Source organism: Musa acuminata, chromosome BXJ2-2 (assembly GCF_036884655.1).
Source record: "Musa acuminata AAA Group cultivar baxijiao chromosome BXJ2-2, Cavendish_Baxijiao_AAA, whole genome shotgun sequence".
Classification (NCBI taxonomy): domain Eukaryota; kingdom Viridiplantae; phylum Streptophyta; class Magnoliopsida; order Zingiberales; family Musaceae; genus Musa; species Musa acuminata.
The window spans coordinates 33,480,409-33,503,062 of NC_088339.1; the positions used below are offsets into that span (position 1 = coordinate 33,480,409).

General features: G+C 41.1%; 4 protein-coding genes and 1 long non-coding RNA gene across 7 annotated transcripts; 2 read left to right on the forward strand and 3 right to left on the reverse strand.

Annotated features, from left to right (window-relative positions):
* The first annotated feature begins 1,421 nt into the window (after positions 1 to 1,421).
* On the forward strand, positions 1,422 to 1,967 carry LOC103976605 (pectinesterase inhibitor 28). Its single transcript, XM_009391872.3, has one exon. The coding sequence runs from the start codon at positions 1,422 to 1,424 to the stop codon at positions 1,965 to 1,967; it is 546 nt and encodes a 181-aa protein (XP_009390147.2).
* A 585-nt stretch (positions 1,968 to 2,552) lies between these two features.
* On the forward strand, positions 2,553 to 6,059 carry LOC135606205 (zinc finger protein GIS2-like). Its single transcript, XM_065097101.1, has 4 exons — positions 2,553 to 2,656; positions 3,861 to 4,072; positions 4,861 to 4,953; positions 5,277 to 6,059. Exons 2-4 carry the CDS (start codon positions 3,969 to 3,971, stop codon positions 5,809 to 5,811), a joined length of 732 nt encoding a protein of 243 aa, XP_064953173.1. The 5' UTR covers positions 2,553 to 2,656; positions 3,861 to 3,968; the 3' UTR covers positions 5,812 to 6,059.
* A 2,541-nt stretch (positions 6,060 to 8,600) lies between these two features.
* Positions 8,601 to 14,896, reverse strand: LOC103976561 (uncharacterized). 3 transcript variants are annotated; one of them, XM_065097102.1, is made up of 12 exons: positions 14,764 to 14,896; positions 13,962 to 13,986; positions 13,778 to 13,892; positions 13,367 to 13,539; positions 11,284 to 11,693; positions 11,113 to 11,197; positions 10,623 to 10,963; positions 10,061 to 10,479; positions 9,839 to 9,977; positions 9,499 to 9,660; positions 9,320 to 9,408; positions 8,601 to 9,040 (listed from the first exon to the last, which is right to left on the reverse strand). In XM_065097102.1, exons 3-12 carry the CDS (start codon positions 13,888 to 13,890, stop codon positions 8,890 to 8,892), a joined length of 2,082 nt encoding a protein of 693 aa, XP_064953174.1. In that variant the 5' UTR covers positions 13,891 to 13,892; positions 13,962 to 13,986; positions 14,764 to 14,896; the 3' UTR covers positions 8,601 to 8,889. The 3 variants fall into 3 exon arrangements, with proteins under 3 accessions (XP_064953174.1, XP_009390085.2, XP_064953175.1); XM_009391810.3 differs by having other exon boundaries at positions 14,643 to 14,886; XM_065097103.1 differs by having other exon boundaries at positions 13,778 to 13,986; positions 14,643 to 14,886.
* Positions 14,897 to 16,586: 1,690 nt separating this feature from the next.
* LOC135606206 (uncharacterized) lies at positions 16,587 to 18,522 on the reverse strand. Its single transcript, XR_010484714.1, has 3 exons — positions 18,409 to 18,522; positions 17,101 to 17,264; positions 16,587 to 16,914 (listed from the first exon to the last, which is right to left on the reverse strand). It is a non-coding gene; the product is annotated as an uncharacterized LOC135606206 (long non-coding RNA).
* Positions 18,523 to 19,943: 1,421 nt separating this feature from the next.
* On the reverse strand, positions 19,944 to 20,732 carry LOC135605070 (ethylene-responsive transcription factor ERF021-like). The gene has a single exon (XM_065094757.1). The coding sequence runs from the start codon at positions 20,632 to 20,634 to the stop codon at positions 20,068 to 20,070; it is 567 nt and encodes a 188-aa protein (XP_064950829.1). The 5' UTR covers positions 20,635 to 20,732; the 3' UTR covers positions 19,944 to 20,067.
* Positions 20,733 to 22,654: the final 1,922 nt, after the last annotated feature.

Below are 22,654 nucleotides of genomic sequence, written 5' to 3' on the forward strand. Positions count from 1 at the left end.
AACGCATTGACTAATATTGATATTAATTGACTGCATTGAGAATTCCAAAGTCTTCGGATTGGTTGGTGTGCTCAACAATCTAAGCATTAGAGTCAAACCAAACCCACTGGGATCTCAAAGTCAAATTGTGGTGTTGCTGCCTTATTTGGGATGGGTTTGACTGCCTACTATGTGATTCTTAGATAAATAGAACACCATGACCAGCTTAAAATTATTTCTTTTCTCTATAGACACATACAATTGGGCCCCAAAAGGGGGCCCATGGGCCAAACTCGTTGATGTCACATATTTTTCTTTTAATATTATAAATCTCTTTATTCTTCCTTTCTTCTCTCTCATTGTATCGTCATTCGTTTTCATTACTAGATCTTATTACCTTTGCTTTCGATGTATCGTCATTCGTTTTCATTACTAGATCTTATTACCTTTGCTTTCGATTTCTCTTTCTTACTAATCACCATTGTCCGTACCGTTTTTGCTCCTAACATAGTTTGTCCTTCCTCACTCCTAACGTTGTCGTTGTCACTTGCTTTGAACACCACCCTATGCCCAACTTTGTTTCTTGCGTCTTGAGGGTGAGTGGTATCACACAAAAGCGATGAGACCTCGTGATAGAGCGGAGGTGACGTGATGAAGAGAAAAGACAAAAGTATTTATGATATTATAAAAAAATAATAAAATACCATATAAGAAAAAAAAAATAATAGACACTTTTTGTTCGAGAAATATCCATTGTCACTCTAAATAGGACATACTAAGGCATTTATTTCACCCAAAGTAGATCATTGTGGATCTCCATGAACAGAATTGAACTCACCAATCCTTTAGGTTGATTAATTCTTCCGAATTATTAGACAATCTCTTATTTTCACCCCAATCACCTTTTAGATTCAAAGAGGTTGTACAGCCACAGTTGACTATCAAAGAGGAGAGTGCAGATCTCGCATAAATTAGTACCAGAATGTAGCATTTTCTTTGCTTGATTGAAGCTTGAGATCATAAACCAAAACCGGTAGTGGAGGTGTACCGATGATCCAGAAATATGAACACACACACCCCAGCTACGAAGACCATCGCTTCCTTTTCTCCCTATCACCTTTTGAATTCGAAAAGGTTGTGCGGCCACAGTTAGACTATCATAGATTGCGCATCTCACATAAATTAGTACCACAAGGTAGGCCAGATGCATCATCTTCTTCTTTGCTTGATTGAAGCTTGAGATCCTAAACCAGCATCGATCAGTGGAAGTGTACCAACACTTGCAGGAATACATGTGAGCACTTCCTTCGACCTTCTTGCTGAGGAATTCCGTGTGGGCTCTGTGGACACGCTTTTGGTGTACCAAATCTCTCCTCCACAAGTCAAATCTTGGAGACTATAAAGCCATCGCCTTGGCCTGCTCACTCATTGCTATCATAGACATGGCTTCCTTTCTCTACTTGCTCTTCTTCTTCTTCTCTCCCTTCTTGTCGTGCTCACTGGCCTCTTCCCCATCTCCATCTCCGTCGAGCTTGATCCAAAGCACCTGCAGCTTGACATCCAACTACGACTTCTGCGTGGCGACGCTGCAATCCGACCCGCACAGCCTGAAAGCCAACGACGTCAGGTCTCTATCCACCATCGCCGTCACGATGGCTTCCGCCACGGCGAAGAGCACTTCGAGGTACGCCACCGCCCAGGCCAAGAACGCGACGGAGGCTGCGGCCGCCCGGTCGGGGTTCCGGACCTGCGCCGAGAAGTACAGGTACGCCGGGGAGGCGCTGCGGTCGGCGCTGGACTCGCTGGCCGGGGAGAACTACGACTACGCGTACGTGCACGTGAGCGCGGCGCAGGAGTACGCGAGCGCGTGCGGCAGGCTGTACCAGAGGAGCTCCGGCGTGGCGTACCCGGACGCCATGGCCGAGAGGGAGGAGGACCTCAAGCGCTTGTGCGGCACTGCCTTGGACATCATCTCTCAGCTCGGTTGATATGATGATGGCACAGCGACCCATGGTCCGTGACGAGGTCGCGATAGCAATTCTGTTGATTCAATCTTCTTTTGTGTCAGTGGTGAAAGCTGTTCTCTTGTGTCCTTCAATGGTGACAGTGTGGCTGTGTTTGACTTTGTGCACCATGCACGAATTGTAATGGCCATTATATTAATAAGACTAAACGGAGGGCGCCTTTTGACTTCACATCACTGCTCTTCGAGGAACCAACATACGGGGAGGATGATGATGACGGTGATGAAGCCTGATGAGTCTTAGTCTTCCTCCTAAGCCCCGTGCGTTCGTCTTGTACTTTGAGCTCGACGATGCTTCAGATGAAGCACGAGCTTGGCTCCCTTCCCTGTTTAAACCATACCTTACGAAGGACAGAGATTGGATTTAGCAGTAAAGCTATCTCGTGGAGAGACGAGGAGCTTGCAGATGGTTCGGTGGCCGTCGTCACCGGACGCATGTCTTGATGTATGTGGGTGCAGATTTTGGGTACCGATGTGGCGGGTATCGTTTAATATTAATCAGGTCCGGTGGGGCCGCCGAAGATGCCCGAAAAAGACACGTAAGGCGCATAATAATGTATGAGTCGGATAGAAAGAGAGGGTTCGCACGACGAAGGGTGTGCGGAGGAGAGAAGGGGCGGTGGGAACCCTAAATCTTCGTCGCGGCGATAAGAGGTCGGTATCTTTCGTAATCTGTTCCTTCTCGTCGGAGGGGCAGAAGGGAGGTTCGCGCAATCTGAAGGAGATCTCCTTTTCTCCTGAATCTTAGCTGTTGTGGAAATCTGGGAAACCTAAAGGGTCGTTCTTCTTCTCCTGAATCTTAGTTATTGTGGAGATCTCCTGGTTCCTCTATCGGGTTTGTTAAGGAGTAATGCAAAGGGAGGGAAAGAATTAGTCTTTGGGTGATTGGTTGAACAATCGACGTGCAAGACACGGAGGGAAAGAGGGAGGGAACATAATCTGAAGTGATAAATCGTCTTCTTTCTCGATTGCGGTAGGAAAGGAGTGCTATTATATTAGTTACTGTGGTGGATCTCTGTTTTCATTGATTAAATCAATAAAGGAGTAATTTGCATGGGAGGGAAAAAGATTATCTTTGTGTGATTCTTCGAGCAATTGGCAACGCAGGATATCTTGAAAATTTAGGTTGGTCTTATTTGATCAATAGGATGATATTATCCATTTTAGATTCAAGACATATTGGAGATATAGGTCTCTCTCTCTCTCTCTCTCTCTCTCTCTCTCTGTTTTTCTTAAGTTGTGTGGATAATTTTAATTGATTAATTTTATAACTTTATGGATGCGCTGACTGATTAGTTTTGTTGGATCTGGAAATTTCTTTTCAACTTGATTTGATTTTCTGAGGGAGCAGATCATCAATCTTTTGGTATTCGATGCCATAAAAAGAAGACCTAAACACTTTTACAGATAGGTTTTATTTAATATGGTCGTGTTAGATTTCCCATTTGCTTTAGTCTCCTTTTATGGACTTTTAGGTGTATGTTTGTTCATCTTTTTGGCTCTTTCAAGAACATACTGGTACAATATATGGTTTTATGCTGATTCTTCTAAGTACGATAGAAAAGAATTTGTTGAACGTGGTCGATTGGAATTATGGATTGTGTTCCTTTGTCGTGGGTCATGGTTGTTAATGATTGGAAATAAGAGAAAGAAAGCTGAAATGGTGACTAAAATTTGGTGGGATCATGGACAGTGATGTACAAGTAAGTTGGCATGGAAAATGTGCTCTGCATGTTTGGGGAGACCTCTCTTATGACATCCAAATTTGGTTTCTTTTCTCTTTTCTGGAAGGAGAGTGTTGGTGGTTCTTTTCGGACTTACGGAGATGTCTATCAATGCATGGTTTTGTGGTGCACAGGGAGGAAGGTGTTGTTGTCGTTGGTGGCAGTGGTGGTAGTGGTGGTGGTTTGTGTTGTGCTGGTGTAGATCGACTGCAACCATTGGCATAGAGGAAACACGTCTGAAGATGAGCGAAAGCAGCCGTAGTCCTCCGAGGGATCACAAGATGCGAACAGAGCGAGTCTCATATCGTGATGCACCATATAGGAGGGACTTCCGCCGTGGCTCAAGGTTTCTGATTGCTCAATCTTTCAGTTTTATGCTACATGCTTACTATAGTGGTACATACTGTTCCATAGTGACAGATAAGCTGATCATTATCATGGACAAGGAGCTTTTTGTTCTCTGCAAAAGGACTGCATCTTTTCAATTTAGAACTTAGTATGCTGAATGTGTGTATGTTATTGTTGCATATAATAAATGGACCAGGGACATCCCTTAGATTTTTTTGACCAAAGATGCCTAATTCCACAATTTGCTTCATCCTTCTGTGATCACCAGTAATGAGTAATTCCTTGTATTGGTGGACTGTATAGATTATTAAAGTGCATGCGTTATATTTGTATGATTGTCGTGATGGTTTACATGTGTATGTAAAATACCAATGCGATCTTTTTCTTGTTGGTTACTTTTTTCATTGTATTTCTCTGGTGCACATTTTGACATCTCACTGATATATACTACTACAAAACGTATAATGCCTTATTAGATGGTCTAAACCAAAATTGGTTTATTATTTGGTGTATTAGTTGGTAAATATCAGCTTTGTTGCCCAGAAATTTGTTACTAATCATATGCTTGCCTTAATATTCTCATTGTTCATACAAATTATGTATGTATAGGTGCTGCGTTAACACTTTTTTCTTTAATTATTAGTTGATTTTCTTATTGTTGTATCAATTACAATTCTGGTAGAAAAAAAAAAGTATGTGAGTATTGTGAGTAGTCGAAGGTCTTTCGGATTCATATTTCTTCAAATGATTTTTCGCAAAAAATATAACTATTCTTCTTGATTACAGGAATCTTGATTTGTGCAAGAACTGCAAACGGCCTGGACACTATGCGAGAGAATGCCCAAATGTGGCTGTCTGCAATAACTGTGGCCTTCCAGGGTAATAATCAAAATCTCTCATGCCCATGATTTTTATTATATATAATTCACACCAGTCACCATGTAACTTCTAGACTTGTACATCTGACCTTGCTGGTTCTTGATGCTTCCGTTTACTCGAGTGAAGTGCATGATAATAAAGAAAATGCACAGTATGTTGGGCAGTCACCTTCTGCGCTAATAAAAGAAGGAATCTTGTGATATTAAATCTGGATATGTGCTGCTATAAGATGCATTCTGATGTGTAAGATATAGTACAATCTGAATGATTTTGTCATTGTTATCTGCATTAACCTACACCAAATGGTTTTTGCCTCTGTTCAGCCATATTGCAGCTGAGTGCACTACAAAGGCATTATGCTGGAACTGCAAAGAACCTGGGCATGTGGCGAGCAATTGCCCCAACGAGGGCATCTGTCACACCTGTGGGAAGACTGGCCACCTCGCAAGGGACTGCTCAGCTCCTCATCTTCCTCCTGGTGACCTAAGAATCTGTAACAATTGCTACAAGCAGGGGCATATTGCAGCAGACTGCACGAATGAGAAAGCATGCAACAATTGCAGGCAGACCGGTCATTTAGCTCGCGACTGTCAAAACGAGCCCGTCTGTAATCTTTGCAACATAGCAGGGCATGTGGCCAGGCAGTGTCCGAAGGCAGGAATGCTCGGCGAAAGTGCCGGCGGTGCGTTTCATAGCAGATTGCGAGATGTCGTCTGCCGAAGCTGCAACCAGGTTGGCCATATGAGCAGGGATTGCATGGGTCCCCTGATGATCTGCCACAACTGTGGTGGGAGGGGTCACATGGCTTTTGAGTGCCCATCAGGGAGGTTCCTGGACCGAGGGTTTCGTAGGTTTTGAGTAACAGGATGGCGAAGACTGCCAAGGCACCCGTTTTGCATGAGCTTTTGAACCTGTTTGATTTGATGGATATTAGTTTGATTAGAGAATGTTATTTATGCAGTAGATTATTCGGCTTGGAAACCTTGGGGTGATCGTCTGTATTTGAAACCGAGTAACTTTGTTTAGTCATGTCGTTGTCGTGTTGCCGAAGGAAAATACTCGTCGTTTCTGGATCTCAATTCAAATCCTATGAACTTATGCATCCAGATGATGATGATGATGATTATATAACATAAGATTCATGCATGTGACAGGGTGGGAATAATTCACTGATGTCGTAGGTTACAGTTTTCTATGGTCAGCCTGTGCTTGATAAGGAAATGATGAGGCATTAAGCTTGATTTAGCTCCCTATTTATATGGCTACAGCTAGCTAGCCATTCAATTGACAACAAGATAAATGGCTTCGAAAGAGTAGGGTCATGCTGGTTCGTGGCAATTACGACTTGAGTTCGATGAACATCGAGCTATTTTGAATTGACTCATTATTACCTCTAATATCATTATTACCATTATTTGATTTAATACAATAATCGACTCATTAATGATCTGAATGACTAACCCAAAATGTTTAATCCATGGTAATAATATTTGACTAATCTGACGTTAATTTGATGGACCTGAACCAGGATGCTTCAAATTCAAACTAATATTAGCATCCTCATCTGGTATCCATAAACCAATGCGAGTCTTAAGCTTCTTTCATGCAGAACTATACTTGTATAGTTATTACGATGGACAGGGAGAGATGTTAAAGGGTCGAATTACATGTAGTTAGTTCTCTTTAATATTTTAAAGGGTTGATCGTTATATTTTTAAATTTTATATTGAAATCCTTATAGTTATGAAAACTAAACATCTAAACTTCATTTATGCTAACACAGTTGGTTTTACCGATAAAAGTATAAAAATAATAGATAAAAAAAATAATTTTAACTTATTTTCGATAATAGCGAATGACGATGATGCCACTCAGGACCGTGGATAGTTATTGTGAATGAGAAAAACGATGAAGAGTGGTGAGACAAAATGAGAGGAGAAAGAGGACGATATAGAGTAATGTCACTCTGCATCGACAGCGATGCAAATGTAGAGCGACGGTCTACTACAAGCTGGAAGCAACCTTCCTTTGTTGGGCATACGATGTGTCCATCCACGACACTAACTTCCTCATGACTTATAATGTTTACCACTCTCTCAACGCTAGCTGCAATGTTTCCAACGTAGGTCCGTGATGGGTCCACCCCCTCTACACTTCCTGTGATCTCGTTCCTACTACCTCCCCTTCGCACTATGTGCCCTCCTTGTCCTCTAGTTCTTGCCTCTCTACCTCCGAGTCCACAATGATGCCACAAGCAAAGAAGCCTGTAGATCTTCGACGGACAACCACGAAGCAACAACGTGGAGTGGTTGAGGAGAGGGTGGAGACTGTCTTACTAGGCTAGAGTCGGAGGATGGGGCTGCGAAGTGGACGATGATGCATAGAAGCGATAGCCCACATTAGGAAACGATCGTGACCTTGCCATTACAAGTGGCGCTCGCAACTGCATTGTGGTTCGCCATCAAGCTTCGGGACCAGGATGTGATAGTGGAAAGGGGTAGTTGGGTGACACTCTAGTGATTAAAGGAGTGCTCCAGAGTGCTTACAAGGCTAATCATTGTTGTCGCATCACGAATCGTCGAGGTTACCAAGCGCAAAACCCAAGTCACCGACGCAATTACCAAGCGACACCAACGCAGATATAAAGCATCGCATCGTCCTCTTCCTCCTCTTCTTTACCTCAACTCTCGTCTGTCATTCTCCCTCCTCGTCCACAATAATCACCCACGACCCCCAACAACATCATCGTCCGTCACCATCGAAAACATAATTAAGATGTTGAAATTATATTTTTACCTATCATTATCGATAAAATCGATAATGTTATGATAAATGTAATTGAATATTTCACTTTCATAATTATAGATATTTGGATGTAAATCTTTTAGGTATAAAGACCGAGATAGTAAAGAAACTAAAAAAAATCTATAATTAGCTCGATATTAAGGGTGGAAACTTAAAACCAAAAGTAAATCTCATCCATGTTTTATCAGATACATTAACAAAATAGAAGTTCTAATAAAAACGACAACCTCCGTCAACATTTTGTTTTGTAGAACAGATCAACACCACCACACGGTCCACACACATTACCAATAAGCCAATGTGGACTTCAAAATGCCCATTTCCAAGGATGTGTTTTCGGCTTAGAAAGTGCATATACAACTGCACATGGCAGGGAGACTACTACTGCATCATAAAAGTTTCATATAGATGCTTTGGCTCGATGACAGTGTTTAGGAAGGAAGTCAAAGACAACAATTACACATCAAAAGAAGAAACTACACATGGCCAAATTTCAGAGTCGACAATATTTTCATTATTTATGTAGATTCACTGATCTTTTTCTTGTATGCTTCATTATTTATCTGGAGATGACATTAATATGTGCCTCCAAAAAACAGACAAGAGCACCAACCTATTACTAAAATTTGTATCTGTTGTCTGTAGGTAATCAAATCCACCAAACAAACTATACACATTTATCACCGGTTTATAAAAAAAATATATGGGTCTTCTAAACTGATCAAATTGAAGCAACATAGACATTATTATTGCAGGCCTATAGCAGACCTTGACCTTTCAGCAGAAGGTGAAAAGTAACGAATAAATCATTTGTCCATCAAAGCTTTACAAAATTTTGAGTGTGAATCAGAAAAGCTTTTACCCAGAGTAGCGGTGATAACATTGGTTAGATTATATCATCCATCGGATGTCCTTACATCCTTACATATCAGGGATGAGATGGACAGGCACCTCAGTCATGAGTCTATATTTCTCATGTCCCGAAAATGAAATGTCCTTGGATAGAGTTATACATTAAAATGAGAACTGATGTGTCCAAAAAAATGAGGTCACCCATATACAAATTCACGAATGGCATACCATGAAAAACTGCTACATTTTTAAAATAGTGCTACCTGAAAATGCGGTAGATCAGTTCTCCTTCCACTTGTTCTTGTATCTAAGAAATGCTGTAGCTGAACTGTCCCTAGGTTGTGCACGCACACGTGTAGACCTCCGAAGTACGTTTTCCTCGAGTAGGACCTTCTGAGCAATATCTTTTGATCTCTTCTGTAATGCCAAGCTAAATAATACAAAGCACAAGAGGCATTCAAAAGTCAGCCAATAATTTAGAACAAGGTCAGTATGTAAACTTGCTTAAAGAGAGATTCTGTAGATGGTTATGTTTTTCATAAGTTCTTTGTAATGGTTATGGATTATTTAAATTATAAAAAGAATACAATCACAATATACAAGCAAACAAAGGTAATTAGACATTCAAAAGTCAAATCAATAATTTAGAACAAGGTCAGTATGTAACAAGCATGATAGAGGATACACAATCAGAAAATAACAAGCATACCTTATTCTATTGTAGTATTTTTCAAGCTGCCTTTTAAGGCCCCTTTCCCTCTCACCTTTTGGATTGAGCGAGCCCAAAAGTGCATCAAGCTTATACATAGATGGCAAGTAAAGTCAGCATCTTAATTGGAGACCAAAAAATGGATGTAACATAATTACACAAGTCCACAGAATGATCACCTCTTCCTTAGTGGAATAGTAGCCCCACTGCATAGAGTCTGAGCTCTCAACAAATAGTCTTCTTTCACGCCGGAAGAACCAATACCTATTGTGGTTTCTATCTTTCCCTAAAGAATTAGTCCGCACCGATAACTTCTCAATTTCTCTTTCAAGGTGCTCTTTCTGTAGCATTGGACAAAGTAAAATAAACATAAGCAAGCATGTAATATTCGTTCTTCCAAACACCTATGCACATTGAGTCACAAGAACAACCACCCAAGTGCACACACCAACGAAACACAATCATGCCTGTACATAAACACATTCACATGCACATGCAAAAAGACACAGTTGAACAGACCGTGGCTTCAGGCTTCGGGGTCTCTTTGTCTTTATCCTTTCCTCTTCTTTGGGCCTTCATACCTTCTGAATTACACCCATTTCCCATTCTCAGCTTCTTTGCTGCTTCTGCTGAGATGTAGGAATAATGCTTTTTTTCTCTGTGACATGAAAAAGTAAAAAGCGTGCTCTTTCAGCATCTATAATACAATGAAGATATTAGTTATATCTTCTTAGAGCATACCGATTTTCTGCAATATGATTTTTATCAGATATATGGACCTCATCAACATAATCTACATATGATTCACTTAGAGTCATACTGTGATCATTCCTGCTGCCATTTTCTACTATGTTTCCTGCAGCTGTTCCTTTATTGTCAGAATTTTCCATTTTCAGCAATTCTTCTTTCTGCCTTCTGGCTTCATCCCTTTTTACAGCTGCAAGTGCTTGCTGCTGTTCAACCCGTTCCTCTAAATTAACTCTAATAGCATCAGTTCCAAGAGCCTCCGCAACCAGTTCCCTCAATATACGCAGCTTTATATGAGCTTCTAGAAGACCATAATGCCCACGTTTGATAGTTCCCACATAACCTGATAGCTCTTCACGATCTCTCATCTCCACAAAATCACATAAGAACTCAGCCCAGTTGATTAGTCTGATCTGAAATTTATAAAATGTCAGAAAGCACTCTGTTATTTCTGCTAGAAAACTGAAATAGAAACTTGGTGCAGTTGATCCACGAAAGAAAATATTTTGTCAAAAATCTTGCTGCAGAAATCTAGTAACTAGCAAAACTAATTCACCTTTGATTTCCTTTTTTTGTCCCTAGTGACCAAGAAATAGTCACCCTCATCCTTGATGAGCAATTGCAGTATCGATGAGTGCAGTTCTACTATCAAAGTAAGATTGCTATCCTTGTGACAAATTGCATTCTCCAAATCATCAAGACTGAATGGCCATAAATGCAACAATTTGCCAAAGGTGCAACAGAAGTCCCACACCATAAGAAGGTCTCCCACACAGTTCATTGGCACATTAAACTCCAATGACAAAGGAGGTCGTTCAGTAAAAATAGGATCATCAGGAGCAGGGCACACTAAAAGGTCATCAATAGGATATCTGACTGGCTCAGCATTTGGATTGTCTTCATCCGTGAATATGTAGACCATGTAAGAAAAATAAAACAGAAAATTCTTAAATTACTTAATAATCCAAAAGACAAAAAAGACTAAACAGATTATGCAGTTCCATACTGACATACATTACAAGAATATCCAAGTTTCTTGAAGATACCTTTCTTTATTTTTTTGTCTGGTCCTGCTAAATTTCCATTTTCAGCTTCTTTTCTTTTCTTGTTGATTTTGGAATTTTGAAAATCCTGAGGATAATGTGAACCTTTGGAGCATAAAAATGACAGAGAAAGCAGGTATAAAGATGGGGTTAGAATATTATAGAAATACTTACCCACTTCTTCTTAGTACTCCAAATCCTTCCATTTTGAAGAGTAAGTATATCTCTCAATTCTTCTGGAGGTTCAGTCATGATCCCGTGCTTCTTGGCAACATTTTCATGAACCACCCATGGAGAAGTCTGATAAGTTGATTCTTTAATGAACTCCTTCAGTACTCTCCTACTAAATGGCCTCTTCTTGTGTATCAGGTCTTCAGTTTTTACTATGGAAGAGTCGATTATCTTCTTATCTTTGTCAAACCAACCTACTTGGTATTGGACAGTATTTCCATCATCTAAAATTTTTAGAATTTTACATGAATAAACAGAGTCTTCTTTCCTTCCCTGCAATTCTAATCCTTCAAAAAGGCTTTCCTGTAACTTGTAATACATTTCATTCACAAGATCATTTAAGGTAGACGTGCCTGCAAAGAACACAGTTCATAAATTAAAATGAAGTAGAAAAAAGAGCATGGAATAAATATTCAACAACAGAATAATTCCATAAAATAAGTTTCCCAAAGAAGATTCCAGAGCATGTCGAACACTTACATTCCACTTCAATAATTTGCCTAAAATGGATATAATACTAATGCAGGCTAAGTAACAGGGATGAGAAAAGGCCTTCGGAGAATGTTATTCAATCACCATCGGACACATAATCCATTAAATTAACCAAAGTACCATTTTTTATTTCCCGACTTACACCACACTATCAAATCTAACTAACAGGTGGAATAGCACCTAGAAAATAAAAAAAAATTAATGAATATAAATCTCACATGTATACATCAAAGAGTGAACACACGCATAAACATCTATACTCCCACAAGAACTAGTGAACACAGCATGAGAAAGAAGTACACTTTCTAGTATAACTAATAGGTGGAACAGTACCCAGACAAACAAAAATAAATAACAATAACACTCACATGTATATCTCAAATAGTGAACACATACATCCAAGTATGTGCTCACTATTTGGAGGTTGTGTTTGTAAGAATTTGCTAGATAAGGCAATGAGTCAGAAGTCTTTAGCAACCAGCTGCAATTTTTCTACACTACTCCATCCAAGTATCTATATTTCTTCTGATAACTATTTGTCCATAACCTGATTGAATACTACCTGTTTATAACCACTCACACTTTGGCAATGGCAACCCATATCAGATGTCCCTAACAACATGTTGCCTACTGAAAAGTTCATAAAGTCTTTGTTTTTGTTTCCACTGACCATATCAAGTTGTCGACATAAAACCACAAGTGTTAATTAAAATGTAGGGTCATTTGCTATTTATAGCTCACAAGGCATTGTAGTTCATTCAAGATTAATGTCAGCAGATGATACCAAATCCCATAAAAATGATTACCAAGAAATGCAAGTGGAACATTACAACCAAAATGAGGAAATATAAAATTTTAACTATCACTAGAACACCACCTCAAAACACCAGGAACTTGAGTAGCCTTTGCCTCTAATTGGATTGCCAGACTTCAGTTCATCTCTACTTCAACTAGCTATCCAAGTTCCCGAGATTAATGAATATAAATGCATTTATCAACTATAAGCATATTCTGAATTATCAACAGTTAATTAACCAGCTAAAATGTTTTTTGTTAAAAATTTTTGCATCAGAGTCTTTAAGTTCGCATATGATACTGTCGTATTTATAGGTACCACTATCTGTCCAACCATAATACTTCCTAGACAATCAGTCTCTTGGATTTTCTCTCTTTTCTCCCACCTATATACTACACAACTATTTGCAGTCACAATTATTATAGCACCACATGCACATTACAATATCTTTGTTAATTTATCTTGAATTTTGATGATCACCTTAATAAATTAGACAACAGTGCATAATACAAAAAGGAAAATATAAAACAAACCATAAGGTGGTAACACAACGTGAGTCATCAATGGATAAACACTCAAAACCAGCATACAGGACGAAAAAAATGCTAATAGAAAAAATCAGAAGAAAACAACCATCTTAAAATGCATAATAGAACATTATCATCAAAGAACAAGAAACTGGAGTTAGAAAAGTTATCAATTGGAAGAAATAACTGCAAGCATTGTTTCTGTTCTTACTGAATTGGATCATATGAAGCACCCGAGGCATTAAATCCTTAGGGAACTGTTGAACATTTTCAGTAGCACGATGCTCAGACACCAAAGCTTCCTCGTAAGTCAAATTTGACTTCCCAGTAACTTTACATCTCCACACTCGTTGGCGATAAAGATTCACTCTCTTTAAATAATCTCTAGAATACGTTAAAGAAGGAGCAACCATTGGCGTGTCATCATGAAATACAACAAAGTTGCCATTTTAATAAACAAACATCAAGAAATCTGAAGTGTCATTACTTGAGGTTTATTTCAAGATGCCAAGGAAAGCTAGACAGATATTTTCTTTACTTTGCTTGTTCTAGACAGATTTTTTTTTTTTACTTCAAATTCAGGTAGATAGACTTCAAAAGAAAGAATCAGAGAAAAGGATACTCATAATCCCTGAAAAGTTCCTTTGTGAACCGAACTTGGAAGACCGGCTCATGTGGGTCCAAATCCTTTGGTGCCTCCGACATGGATAACGGTTTTTTTTTATAGAGAGGCATGTCTGTTGTTGAATAACTTTCTTTGAACTATATAAAGATCCTGAATCGAAAAAAAATATAAATCTCCTAACCTTCAAACGGCAAAAACTTCAGCTCCTGCAACAAAAAAAAAAATGACGAATATGCTTTTCAAGTTTGTACAGGCACGCAGAGACAGAAGGAAAAATAAAAGAGAGAAAGGAAAAGACATAATAAACAATCACCAGTCTCAAATTAGTATCTTTTCTTATTGACTAAATGCTAACTATGCATTGGAAGAAATGCTAAATACCGAACGACCATATCATGATAGAACACACAAAGTAACAAAACCCTAACACTAATTTTCTAAATTGTCAAGCAAAGGCAGCCACTTGAGGAATAGATACTGATCGCAACGAAGACTTGTCTTCGGCAAGAAGATACACATAAGCAGCACATCGAACAAATAACATCGTACACGATTCAATCCTCGAATATTAGACTTGGCTCAAAAAGGAAACATCCGAAAACAGGATTTCAGTCGATCAAGGAAACCACACAAGATCAGAAAGATCCATAAGATAACCAACGAAATAGACAAAATTAAACCCTAAATCATCCGACACTTCTCTGCTAAGCATGTTATCGGAGACGCAATACGAAGCTGTTCGTGACGAATCCACTACGAAACAGTAAAATCCAACAAGATTCCAAAGAAAATCCGAAAAGGGGAAAGAACATTGAGAGTGTAACCAACTCCAGATGACCGAACGACGCGGAAAGATTTTGACCTAGAATTCGCGAAAGCTGCCACGTTCCGGCCGCGAAGAGGATCGAAAGACAGCTCTAGGAGCGGCGATGCGAACGATGCAGAGTGGGAAGGAATAGGGAAGGGGGAGGGAGAATCCGAACCTCCGGGGATTCGGTGGAGAAAGGAGAGGGGAGGGAGAGGAGGCAGCGGCGGCGGCAAGGGGTGGGGGGAGCGAAACCCACGACGCGCTCGTTTTCGATCCCCCTCTCTCTTTCTTGGTCTGGGGAGAAGCGCTCTCGTTTTCGACTTATATGCCCTCGCTCGCTTCGTTTTGAAACGATCGCTACTTTTCCTTCCATGGTTTTTTGGCCCCCACGCCGAACAAGAGACACCGAAATGGCCCGTCGTGGGTTGAGCTTCCGTCACGTGTCCCGGAGGACGGCTTGAGCTGGCTGGACCACGAGCTTCCTTTCGCGTGTTTGGACCGCCATAATTCCAAGTTGGTGGGAGATGCGAGCCCGGCCCACTACCAGCCGCCAACTGCGACATATTAATTCAATCCAATCAAGATCAAAGCTTTTTGACAAATGATCTCTCGTAAAACACCGCCAAGGCAACAACGATGCGGTTCGATCGGACCGAATTATATGAGTCAATCATGCTGACCGAGACCATGGGTTAGACCAGGGCCCGCTGTTTACCTTCCCATTCCTTAAATAGTGTACACATGACATCGACATATTACTTAAGAACACGATTTATGGCACGAAACATAGTGGGCAACAAGACCTCATTATTGGTCAACGTCTGAAGGGATTAATAGCCGCTACAGCGACACGAGAACAGAAACAAAGGATTAAAATCACACCGCTCACATGATGAAATATGTATATATTTATAGCAGTGCTTAAATGACAACCTATAAAAGGTCTTTCATCACACCGACAAGCGGTTACTCTTTAATACGTCGAAGAACCTGAAAACAACACCAAATGCAAATGAGCAGCATGTACCACATACAATCTCGACACAGCATACAAAATGCAAGAACTCATCTTGTTCACGCAAGAATTGTAATCTGTCTTAACATTAATAAGCACCTGTGATTAGCAAAGAAGCTTTTTCTGACACCTTTGGAAGATTTTGTAGAGCGTCTCTGGAGAAGCAACCAGAGGAAATCTCGAGTATGAGATGGCAATGAAGCCAAGGTCTGTTCTATCTGGAACAATATAATCAACTAAATATCTGAAACAAGTGCATCCACAATAGTAGCATGTAAATATGAACACCATTTTCAAGCCAGAGAAACTCAAAACTGATTTGGAACTTATTGCATGCTTACAAGCTGCATGATGCAATATTTTCTGTAAACAGGAGGTGGTGGCAAGTCTGATAACTAAATGATTCTTATTTCACTTATCTGTTTCATGAAGTTTAAGATAACATCACAGTTTGGTGAACCATTTAGAGTTTCTAACCAAACAATATATTGAACTGATGAAGCAAAAAGGTCAGCGAAAAGGCGCATATATTGATCACAATGTATATTGCTTTTAATCTCAAATACCAGACATTTATGTAGGAAAGACTATGAATGATGGTATAGCCTAGCAAGGTTTGGAGAACACCAATATATACTCTCTAGGCCGACTGGTCTTGAAATAACAGTGATATACTCTTATAGTACATAAGCTATGTCATCTAGGAAAATATATTCAGCAAGTAGTGACAAAGGAAGAATCGAACAGAAGTTTGGTCATGGGTAACAACAATATATGCTGGATGGTTTATTTCCTGTTTCTTCATCACCTACATCATACTCTCCGGCACCCTTATGCACAATTAAAAAAACTTGCAATTTCAAGATGAACTTCATCAAATGTTATTCTGTATATTAATTGCACAGACTAGACAAATATTCAAGTGAACTAATCAAAAGCTCAATCCATAACAGTATAGTGGCATGACTGACCAGATGACATGGTGGCCTGCAATAATTATCTTGTTACTAGAGAAAGAATGTGATCCAGTATCCACAAATCCCACCTACATAACAAAACCATTAAGCCAAATATAAATCTGACTGAATATCCAATCAATTTTTCAAAAAACAAGAAAAATGAGGGAATTAAAGATAGGTAACTCTGAACAACCTATAACTGCTAGGTAACTCAACACTTGCATCACGGACTGTCATGCGGCCCCATGCTGAACATATCATAATATTCTATGCAAAAGGGACTAACACTTTTCCAAAAGCACACACATGTATGTTGGGCAACACTGAGATGTCTGTTGGCGTAGACCCCATTCTGCAACACATAACATAGCAGTGATGTTAAAGAGCATCAATTCAATGTCATGCAAAACAAACGCTTTAGGATCCATCAATTTGATGTCCTCATATAGAGATATCACAGATGCGATAAGGCTACTCTATCTGCACTTGAATATGATGGCTTAATGCATGAGGCCATTGCTAATACATGCAGTCTCACCCTTATAAGCAGAAACACTGTTTCTATGACTCGAATCTTGGTAATCCATCTTGTCAAGGAGGAAAGTAACCGCGACACCAAGGCTCATCCTCTCCGTGTGTACTCGGATCAATGGTATAGTCCGATGATATAATCTTTTGGCGTGCACCCCTTTACATTGTTTACTAGAGGGAAATTGCACATTGTAAATTCCAAGATTTAATCTATCTGAACGTTAAAATACTAGCAAAACTTTCAACATGTAACTAAGAAAGCAGATGAGAAAGCCAACACATGGATATAAACCAAGAGTTCACAGATGAGAAAACCAGCATATGGCCATACACCAAGGGTTCCAACAAAGGATAAATTTCCAAATCAAAACAAAACATGCATCACACATTTGCTCAAGTGAAGATTTATTTTATCATTCTCGAAATTGTCCAGGTATCTCAAAATGGGACAAAACAAAAACAAGAGGAATGGAATGGGTTTACAAGCTTTCCACTTGACAATTCTATCAAATACAAAACCGGAGCCATAGACCCAAAATATGCAGATGGAAAATAAGCTAAATGAACAAAGGCATTTCTTATGGTGCTATTATTCTCTCAACATTTTTCTGTCCATGGAAGTACCTAACGCTTGGCATAACATTTTCTGTCGGGATGATCCATCATGACAGTTTATTATGAAGAATAGTTTCTTCGGATCTTTGATTACAACTATTTATTGATTAAAAAAATCAATTTTACCTACAAAGAGAATAAAGAATTGATATGCAAAATCGTTTACTGTAACAAGTTTGGACTTGGGGAAAGAAAATGAAATTTCAAGAAGAAAGAAGCTCCTCTTAATTAATTCTAGAAAGCAGCTTAGCTTAATTCATTCGGCTCAGAATGCTGGCATTTATCCTCCTGTTAACAGACAAGTGCCTTTCATTCAGAATACTTAATAAAAGAGACGGAAAGGCAAGAGGGCAAAGAAGAAGAAAGAGGGAGTAAATATGAGGAATAACAATATGCTTGCTACCGTCATCAACGGAAACGCCAAATAAATCCATTCGAGAATAGTATCGTCCTTAATGTGGTCAGTTCAAGAAACCCTACGGTGCACAAGTCTCAGAACTGAAATCCATCCAGACGATCAACTCCGACAAAGCCTCGGCAGATCCGGAAATCAAAAGGGGACGGTAACGAAACCCCATCCAAGAAACCCAGAACTCAAAGAGTCCACACCGAGACTGTTGGAGCCCGCTTCTTAGAACGATCAAACGCAACGCCGAAAGAATCTCGATGAGACTCCCTCAAGGGTTTGTTGATTGCTTACGCAGCGGAAGCGACAGATCATAAACGGAGCTTGAGACCGCCGTCCTTCACGATAGCACCGAACGCCGCGGCTCCGCCGTCCCCAAATTGGCCCACCCATGTGTGAACAGTCACGACGCATGAAATAAATAAATAAATAAATAAACATGTATATTGATTTATCGGACGTATCGCGTGCGATGCACGTGACCAGATTGGCCCACCCATTATTATTTTTATTTTTATTTTTCCTTTTATAGGGAGAAATTTTTTTAACACATAATTTATTTTTCCATGTCTAAAAATTTTCGACTATTGAAAAATTCATATATATATATATATATATATATATATGTTTTGAATAATAATGTGTAAATATATGGATTTCATTAAGAATTCTCAAAGTGCCACAATTTAGCCTACAATTAATTGTTAGATAGTCAGTCTTATAAAAGACTATCAAATTGGAGACCACATCATACACAGCCTATGATTTCATGGACATGTAATGAATGGTCCATTGTTGCAGTTTACCAGATTAATTATTTGAATTTGAGTTCTGAATATTGACCGATTGAACATTAATCAAATAGACATTGTAATGGATAAAGACTTTTACTACACCTATATAACCTAAATTGACATCAAGTTGAAATGCATCAGCTGAAAAGTGCTTCATGTAATGTCACATAATTGGGAAATTGTAGTCCCTATCTCTTCAAATTGGTCACCATATATCGATTTCATGAGGTCGCTCCCTCGTATATGTGCATTATTTTCTTTCTGCATGGCCGCATCCACACACGATGTCTCGATACAATTCGTAGTCCCATCGACCCCTCCAGACATCCTGCTACTCCAGCCAAACCAGGATCCAGCACCCATGACGACACGAGACTGTTGGCCCCACAGGCCAAGAGCACCCCGACGCGGCGAAAACCCAGGACGTTCTGTTCCGCCCGGCGCAGCGGATCCTCTCCCGACACTGCACGTCGTTCGGATCTCATGTCACCGTCACAGGACTGAGATGGCGTCGAAGCCTAATCCTACGATGCAGTCGCAGTCTTTGCAGCACCTGCAAGTGGCTTCCATGCATCCACCTGTTTGCTTTCTCTGCACTTTTAGCTGTCAGAAAAGCGAGATGCGTGTCCTCCTGCTACCATGTCTCTTTGATCTTCCCACAGAGTAGTCAAAGTTGGAACAGCGTTCTCTGAGAAGATGAGGCTCGCTCATACACATTCACAGTGCAAGTGTTATGACTCGATCGAAGTGAACCAAAGAACCCCGAACTCTATACTTGGATGTATCAGATGAAATCTTTCTTGGGTCGTCTCACCTTGACTTCGTTCTTCTGCAAGTAGACTTTGGCATCAGGAAACCCAACTCGTTGATGGAGATCACAAGAAACTGTCGGTGTTTCTGCTATCTTATCAAAATGCTATTTAGGAGCTTTATGAATGCTGTTTCTATGTATTATTTAAGTGTTTCTGCTGTCTTCCTCTTGTGTCTGTTTTCACCGCAACCAGATGGTTCTGAAGTCTAGTGTTGGAGGAAAGGGTAAGCATTCATGCATTAGCAATCACGTACATTTACAGAACTTTTTGGAGTGAAAACACTCGGTCATTCTCCTCGAAATCAAGGACGAGAGTTGATGCAGAGTCTGTGAGGGAAATGGAATAGTTCACAGAAAGGGATCCCACAACGATCCGTGCTGTTCCCACTCCTCCAGCTCGGTCACCTCAGTGGTCCAGGCGGGTGGGCTCAGGAGCAGAGCCTCCGCCAGCTCCGCCCACAACCTGGGCGAGTCGAGGCCGAGCTCGTCGTTCCCCAGCCGCTCCAGCCCCGCCGATATCCCCGCCCTGGCGGTGGTCCTGCACCGGAGCCTCGCGGCCGCCTCGAGCGCCGCCGACCGGATGTCCTTGGGTTCCGAGCTCCTGGGCCGCGGCAGCTGCTCTGCCGACTCCGGAAAGTTGAGCTGCGCGTCGCGCCCCTTGAGCCGCAGCGCCGCCACGTCGTGCGCCACCGCCGCCATCTCCGCCGACTCGAAGCTCCCCAGCCAAATCCTGGTCTTCTTCCCCGGCTCCCGGATCTCCGACACCCACTTTCCCCACTTCCTCTTCCTCACCCCTCGGTACTGCACCGCCAAGTCCGCTCTCATCTCTGTCAGCTGCTCCATTGCTGATCTCCGCACCGAACTGCTCAGCTTGCTAGCCAGATGATGATGATATGAGATGCTAAGAGTGTTCATGGAAGTATAAATAGGCAACGGGGATGAGCTTAATGTACAGATGGAGCTCGTTTAGAGGGGGGAAGTGAGCTTCCTAGTAAGTGCACGAGATGGGTACAGATTTGGTGGACTCCTCCAATCGCGATCCTCATTCGATCCATACTCCAATTCGATATTTTACGCACCAAAGCGAAATCTGAGCACGGAAACATATAGCACAGAAGGCAGATGTGGATTGGAGGAATTCAGAGGACTGCGCATCGCTGGTTTTACTGCACCTGCGCCCCACGCACGTAAGGAGGAGAGATCTGAATCAATGATTACGTGGTCTGTCCAGATCTTTGGATTTATTGCATGCATTGCATCAGGAGAGGAGGAGGGATAAGGTCTGCTGTCCCTGTTGAAGTAATTGGCGTGACAGCTGGATCGTTCTCCTGCTCCACTGGCGTCCATTGACGAAGGATGGAGAGCTTGTCGGATGGCTTGGGGATGTTCCGAGGCGAGTGGCGAGGGGGAGTGAACCGGCGGAACGGCGGGTGGGGCCCCAAACCTTGACCGTGGCACGGAGGGTGTACTGTGCCTCCGTACGACCCCGGCCGTCGTCATCTTCGGGAGGGAGATGCCACCAAATGGGTTAGCGACTTGGGGTCAGACGGAGCCACATTGCGGAAACATAGGGTCATTGTGCTTGGGTGAGTGCAGGTCCAGCTCAATAATGCAAACTGAACACATTGATGATGAACAGGACATGGTTTCGGCTACGGGGTGGCATTAACATGGATTCGTTTAGATCCGCTGCATGATAAATCTGCATCCTATAAATGCTACGTGAACTCCACCTGCATGCCATTTGGAGGCATGCGGAGGACACTGAGGGCCTTTAAGTGAATCCATTGTCAAAAGAAAGGTTCCGCAAACATGTAGCAATCAGACTCAGAAGTGACGTGAACGGTGTGTGATGGAGACATCGACTGTGATTGCTGCAGAGAGGAAGAAAGAAGCTTCCTTGCTCTTCATGCATCGATGGAAACAGCTGCCCTTTTGTTGACTGAAACGGGCAAATTGCACTAAAGGGAACTCCCATCTCCTCTCTACAAAAGTGAAATGGAGCTTTCGAAGCGGTTGGTGGAACTGTGAGGCGTCAGTGTTCACTTGTTGGTAACAGTAGCAGTGCTATTTGTCATGGTGATGATGAAGGAACAGCCATATCAGCGAGGGAGGAGATAAGATGAAGGGAAATGGAGCACTGGGGAAGCCAATCAATGGCTCTTTCCTATTTGTGATGCATGCAGAGATCTCGAGTATGAAGTGTACTGGATTCAGGACTTGTCCTTTCAAGCATGTCATTGCTAGTTTCATGGCTCCAGGTTTCATCCTGTAAAGTTGCAGTGCAAATACTGGCGATCATCCAAGTTTGCAGCCAGCGCTGGGCACATGAGAGAGAGAGAGAGAGAGAGAGAGAGAAAGAGAGAACTTGTTTTGATTTTTTGAATTGTTCAAAAAGCTTTTCCCCCACAAAAGGAATCGATTGTTGCAAAGAAATTGCCTCTTCACTTGCATTTTCTACATCAACCACATAAATACTCTCTCAATTCTTCTTTCCTTTGCCACAGAAATTATGTTCAGATTTAATGAAGCAAAGCAGTAGAACACCGTCACCTCGGAAAAGCCTTCTTTCGGACATCTTTTCAGCCATTAATACTCCACATCTCACTACCTATTCATACAACCATCGACATCCACCGGTTACCAACCTTCTGCAACAACGTGGAGTTCTTGCTATCACGGAGCTTGTTGTGTCACCAACTATCACGTTCTGTGAACACTATTTGCAGGAAGGAACACCACAGATTCATGGGGAGGAGAAGGATAATTGTTCCAAATAGTCAAACACTATTCAAGGTCACACATCACAACTCCCACTAATGATGGATCTACATAATATTATGACTAGCTGCTCATCTCCAAACAGACATGCATTCATGATACAGAGTCGAGAGAAGAATTTTGTCCGTGCTATCATCTATCAGATCACATAGAT

What these genes read in the sequence shown, in the direction of transcription:
- LOC103976605 (XM_009391872.3), top strand. Translation starts at nt 1,422, where the DNA reads ATGGCTTCCTTTCTCTACTTGCTCTTCTTCTTCTTCTCTCCCTTCTTG.
- LOC135606205 (XM_065097101.1), top strand. Translation starts at nt 3,969, where the DNA reads ATGAGCGAAAGCAGCCGTAGTCCTCCGAGGGATCACAAGATGCGAACA. An exon ending in GACTTCCGCCGTGGCTCAAG is followed by an intron (nt 4,073 to 4,860) that starts GTTTCTGATTGC and finishes TCTTGATTACAG; the next exon opens with GAATCTTGATTTGTGCAAGA. An exon ending in AATAACTGTGGCCTTCCAGG is followed by an intron (nt 4,954 to 5,276) that starts GTAATAATCAAA and finishes GCCTCTGTTCAG; the next exon opens with CCATATTGCAGCTGAGTGCA.
- LOC103976561 (XM_065097102.1), bottom strand. Translation starts at nt 13,890, where the DNA reads ATGCCTCTCTATAAAAAAAAACCGTTATCCATGTCGGAGGCACCAAAG. An exon ending in ACAAAAAAAGGAAATCAAAG is followed by an intron (nt 10,480 to 10,622) that starts GTGAATTAGTTT and finishes TATAAATTTCAG; the next exon opens with ATCAGACTAATCAACTGGGC. An exon ending in AATCATATTGCAGAAAATCG is followed by an intron (nt 9,978 to 10,060) that starts GTATGCTCTAAG and finishes TTCATGTCACAG; the next exon opens with AGAAAAAAAGCATTATTCCT.
- LOC135605070 (XM_065094757.1), bottom strand. Translation starts at nt 20,634, where the DNA reads ATGAACACTCTTAGCATCTCATATCATCATCATCTGGCTAGCAAGCTG.